The sequence below is a fragment of the Papaver somniferum genome, chromosome 3 (genome assembly GCF_003573695.1).
Source record: "Papaver somniferum cultivar HN1 chromosome 3, ASM357369v1, whole genome shotgun sequence".
In the NCBI taxonomy this organism is placed as follows: domain Eukaryota; kingdom Viridiplantae; phylum Streptophyta; class Magnoliopsida; order Ranunculales; family Papaveraceae; genus Papaver; species Papaver somniferum.
In genome coordinates this window covers 71,604,342-71,609,219 of record NC_039360.1, presented here as the reverse complement: position 1 = coordinate 71,609,219, position 4,878 = coordinate 71,604,342, and the positions used below count along the sequence as shown (strand labels likewise).

The 4,878-nt window shown below is 36.1% G+C and overlaps 1 protein-coding gene across 1 annotated transcript; it reads right to left on the bottom strand.

Moving 5' to 3' along the window:
• Positions 1–547: 547 nt before the first annotated feature.
• LOC113359579 lies at positions 548–1,234 on the bottom strand. Its single transcript, XM_026603189.1, has one exon. The coding sequence runs from the start codon at positions 1,232–1,234 to the stop codon at positions 548–550; it is 687 nt and encodes a 228-aa protein (XP_026458974.1).
• Positions 1,235–4,878: the final 3,644 nt, after the last annotated feature.

Sequence of the window (4,878 nt, the reverse complement as noted above, 5' to 3'; positions counted from 1 at the left end):
TGATGGATTTGGGTGGTTTTGTATTTTTTTTTCCGGGTTGAAGTATCAGATTATTTCTGGTGGGTAGATTGGGTGTGAAGTAACAATGCTGACTCAGTTTCCTCATTAACTACTATACTCTCAATGGTTTAATTTTGGAGATTTTCATGCATTGGGGGGATATTTTCTTTGAAAGAGGAATCATTATGTGCATGGGTGATTTCCTTATTTGCAGTGATTGAAACAGATTTTGCATTGAACTGGTTTATGTTTTCCAGTTGTTGGGTCAAAGGAATTATGGGAAGGTGGTTAATTTTGGTAACTGATGTTTGACTAGCATTGTGTATCGCCTGAAGATTTGCCGAGAGATTTGGTGGAGGGGTAGTGGGTGGATTTTCTGTTTCCGGGCAAATTTCTGGTTTGTTTTTAGAATTTTGCTGCTGGTGATGAAGCTTGGGTTTGAAGTTTCCATTGATTTCCTCTGTAAGGCGAGCAAACTTGGTATCCTGCATCTTTTCCATGAAAGTTTCTGGAGAGAAGAAACCCATTTTTCACACTCCTTGGACAGTTATGGACATAACTTCATTATGTGCCCAAACCTCCCACAAAAGAAATATACTTTAGGGAGACGTTCATACCTTAGATTCACTGTGCATTTCTTCTTTGACGGGAGTAAGAATGATAATTCTCGTCTAATTGGCTGGGTGACATCTATTTTCACTCTAACTCTCGCAAAGCTCCCGAATTTTGCTTGTTCTAATACTAATATTGGATAAGAAATTCCTATCTTTGAGGCTATAAATTCCACCATTTTGATTTTCTGATTGCTCATTGATAAGCCATGAACTTTTACTGTGAAGTCTGTATACTGGAACTCGTATTCATGTGGGAGTTTGTCAGGATCACACACTTCTAAAAGGAGTAAATCTTCATTTAAACCCCATGGAGATCTCATAATGACATTATTGCAATCACATCCTAGCTCAAACTTGACTTTGTATATAGCTTGGCTAAAACTGGAAATCTCGATACATCCTGATGGTCTCCATGATCTTTGGAGCATGTTGTATAAGATGTTGAGACCATACTCTCTCCTTGTGATGGTAGTAATGATCAAGGTATATTTGTGATCGTCGCAAGCCTCAACTACATCATCAGGGACTTCAAAAATCAGATCATCTTCTTTTAATAATGATGCCATCCTTGTTGTGATATCTTCATAACCTTCATCAACTCCAGAGGTTGATTCAGGCATGCCTTATGATTAGGCACAACCAGCAATGAAAGAAAAAAAATCTAGAATCTGATCTTTGTAGACGTTCTTTGGAGAAAAGGGAGAAATCAAGAAAACAATGACAAACTCAAGTTAACCTGGAAAAAATCATAAATCAAAACAACAAAACACTTTAGCCAGAAGAGAAGAAATCGTCTCATTGACGAGAAAAAATCATCCAAAGATGAGAAATATGATCTCCAACTTTAAGAGAGAGAAAATCATCCTATTGATGAGAAAATGACATTGGCGCTATTCATTTGTAATTTAATCTTTATTAGTGATTTTTCTGAATAAACATCAATCAGGAGAAACAGATTAGTCTGGCTAGGGTAGTAAGGATAGAAATGGTCTTTAGATATTATTTAATATTCTGATACTTTTATTTTCAAGCTCGAGATTGACTTCACTTTGACCGAACTCTTTCCCTCCTCGTATCAATTCTTCCCTTCCTATTAACAAGACTCTATTTATAAATTGAGTTTCGAAATACACTAAATGATTTTCATTTTCTTTTCATCCTTTATTTTTTTCCTAAAATTGCGTCTAAAAAAAAACTATTAGTTCTCTTTATTCTTATTCCTCTATGTCTTCAATCTCTTTAAATTGTTGAACGGTGAACAAGGTTACAGTGGTTATATCGTTGATTTTTTTACAGGGTCGATGTTAGCGTCATTTCTAGATTAGTCTTTGTCATAGGTGTTAGCTTTAATTGTTTAGAAATAAATCATGTTTAGATTAATAAAACCATATTAGTATAATTCCAGTCAAGTGAGTTCAAATGGAGAGGGTATAAAGTACACCATAATCATTTCGATATCAACCTATGTAAGGTACACAATGTGTAATCTAGTGCGGACAAGCACTGTTAATGAGATTACTTAAATAATATGTACACTTGATATAGCATAAGTTCTAAAACTAACCAAAATATGGGATCAAACCAAGTGTTTGATCAACGTACAAGTGAATTTACTTTAATTATAAAGACAAAATAATATAATGCGGAAGTAAAGTAAATCACACAATACACAAGATTATGTTAACGAGGAAAACTACAAGGCATAAAAACCATCCTACTCCAGTTTTGAATATTCTCAGAGTGAAGCCGATATACAAAGACTACTACAACTTCGTATAGTTGGCCAAGTAAACTAACTCCAAGTTACTCAGTTCCTTCAGTATCTTTGCGCCTACAACCAATCTGATCTGCTCACGTGAATCCTATGATATAGTCAACTATATTAATTCTCTTCACCTTTATTGAAGACTTCATCAACTCAACTTTTTTGGATCGTAATCCGAAACAATAATGGACTAATAATCTGTTTCAGTAACCGCTCTATCAGTCTCCCAGATCAACAAGTTAATCAGAGTTATAGTTGTTGATTGTGAGTTTTTGACAAGGGAATTTGTAGTAAATTGTCCCTTCCATGAGTGTAAGAAATATAATCTTTGACCCGCCATTAGGATTGAGAAATCTATACTGAGCAATTTGTATTCCGCAAGGGAATGAGTAACGTGTATTCAATTAATGGACTCAATAGTTCTATAGCTATTCTAAATGTGTACATGTATGCCAAATTTCAAAGCTCCCTGCAACAAAAACCTTGTTATTTCATGTGCGCCAATATATACATCCTATGTGCTATGTAGAGGGCATTATTCATATTTAGAATAGGATTTGACGTTATTCTTGAACTAACATGCTACTGAGAGTATTATATTCAGTACATAGTCATATCAGTATCGTCTCGAGTCTCAAACTCCCACGCCCGAGCTCCTTGAACATACTGTAGTAGTACTATCGTATTCAAATTTATACTGGAATAACGTTGCACTTTAAATCTAGGTTTGGTATATTGTCGTAAACTTAAACCCTAGATTATAGTTATATGATGATGGTAGGTTGGGAAACCTACAATAATAATACTGCAAGTGCATAGTGTCTAATTAGTAGATAATGGCAAGTACATGTTGTTCCACGAGGAGTGTGAAAATACTATTACTAATTAATATCAAAATCAAGAAAATCAAAACTCGATATTTCAGACAATTGTGGAATTATAGCAAAATAATAAAATGTAACCAAAGATGTGAAGGTGTTAAGGTTCCGGAAATCCGTTGCAGGTAAATTATTGTATTCAATCACAAAGGGTTTTAATACGAAAGATATTTCATTTTAACGATTGTCGACAAGGTTTATCAAAAAGATTGTTTGTTCTCACCTTAAAGTAGAATTCTTAAGCACTAGATATACATGGCATAAATAGTCAAATGAAATTCATAATTTAATTTATTGCAAAGGTTCTATGAGTTTTTCTACTAATCTAACTATGGACTATACATGGCATAAAACATGAAAAATATAGCTAGAAGGTAAAACATTGAAAGAGAATCGTAAACAATAGCATTAAGTTCAATTGATAGATAACCGTTGTTTAAGAACACAAATAAATCAACTACAAATTCATCCTTTCACCCTAACATGAATTAGCTAGATATGACTTTCTCCAAAAACCATAAATAAATCAAAATAAATCCCTAGCTAATAGAAAATGAAAATGGAAAAAGTAAAACTAAACCCTATTCTCTGTTTACGGCTTTGTGCCGCCTCCCCTCAATTTCTACCCAAAAGTCCTCTTATATCTCCACCTAGTAACCCCTCCACCAAATGTTACGGTCCATTAATTGTAAAATGTGTAGAGAATCGGCCAAAAGGAGAAACTTGCCGTTAAAAGACTAATGATGTCGACACCATCAATTGTACATGATATATCTCCATATTCTTCTTACCATACCCGTACATTCATACCAAAATCCTCATGCATGTGCCCAACTGTCAAAGACATTAATGACGATCACTATTTTCCAAATTCAGACTTATATCCAACCAAACTCTTCCACCGCCGATACAATGCCAATCCATCTTCTGCCGTCTAAATCTCGGTCAAAGCATCAACTCTTATTTGTTCTCATGCCTGCAATTACTTCCCTTGACATCGGCAAACAAAATCCATCTTCATTCGGACCAACAACCCATACACAACGGAACGAGTTCAGTTAACACAACTCCTCCATCTTCTTCTGCGTCAGATAATGGCCTCCATCGGATGCAACCAGTGAGCACCACATCACCACTTTTTATCAAGCATCAGACTCGCATCCCTCGACCCGTACAGCCAACACGCTAAAACCCTCAAATCCAGTGATGTTACTGTCACTGCTATCACCAGCAGTTGCAATTCTCTTCCGGCAACTTCTCAGCAACTCCTCTTCATTCCCTGTTAAGCTTTCAGTTGAAATGCTCACGAAAACCACCACCTGCATCTGCATTTTGTCCCTTTCAGTTCATTTACGTTTGCAGTCCTCTCACAACCACCATTAGAATCACCATCTCCCTGTCTCGCTGCCATCTCAGCATCACTTCTAAAACTCTCGAACTCAATCATGAATTCATACAAGCAGACCCATTACCGGACCCTCTCAAAGTCGGACAACGCCTCCATAAATCCGACCATATTGGTACATCACCTCCACAGCACTACAGTTCCTTGACCTTCTCCCATCGATCGGCATTCAATCATTCGGACTCATAAATCTCCAGCCAATCGTCATCTCGGCCA

What these genes read in the sequence shown, in the direction of transcription:
- LOC113359579 (XM_026603189.1), bottom strand. Translation starts at nt 1,234, where the DNA reads ATGCCTGAATCAACCTCTGGAGTTGATGAAGGTTATGAAGATATCACA.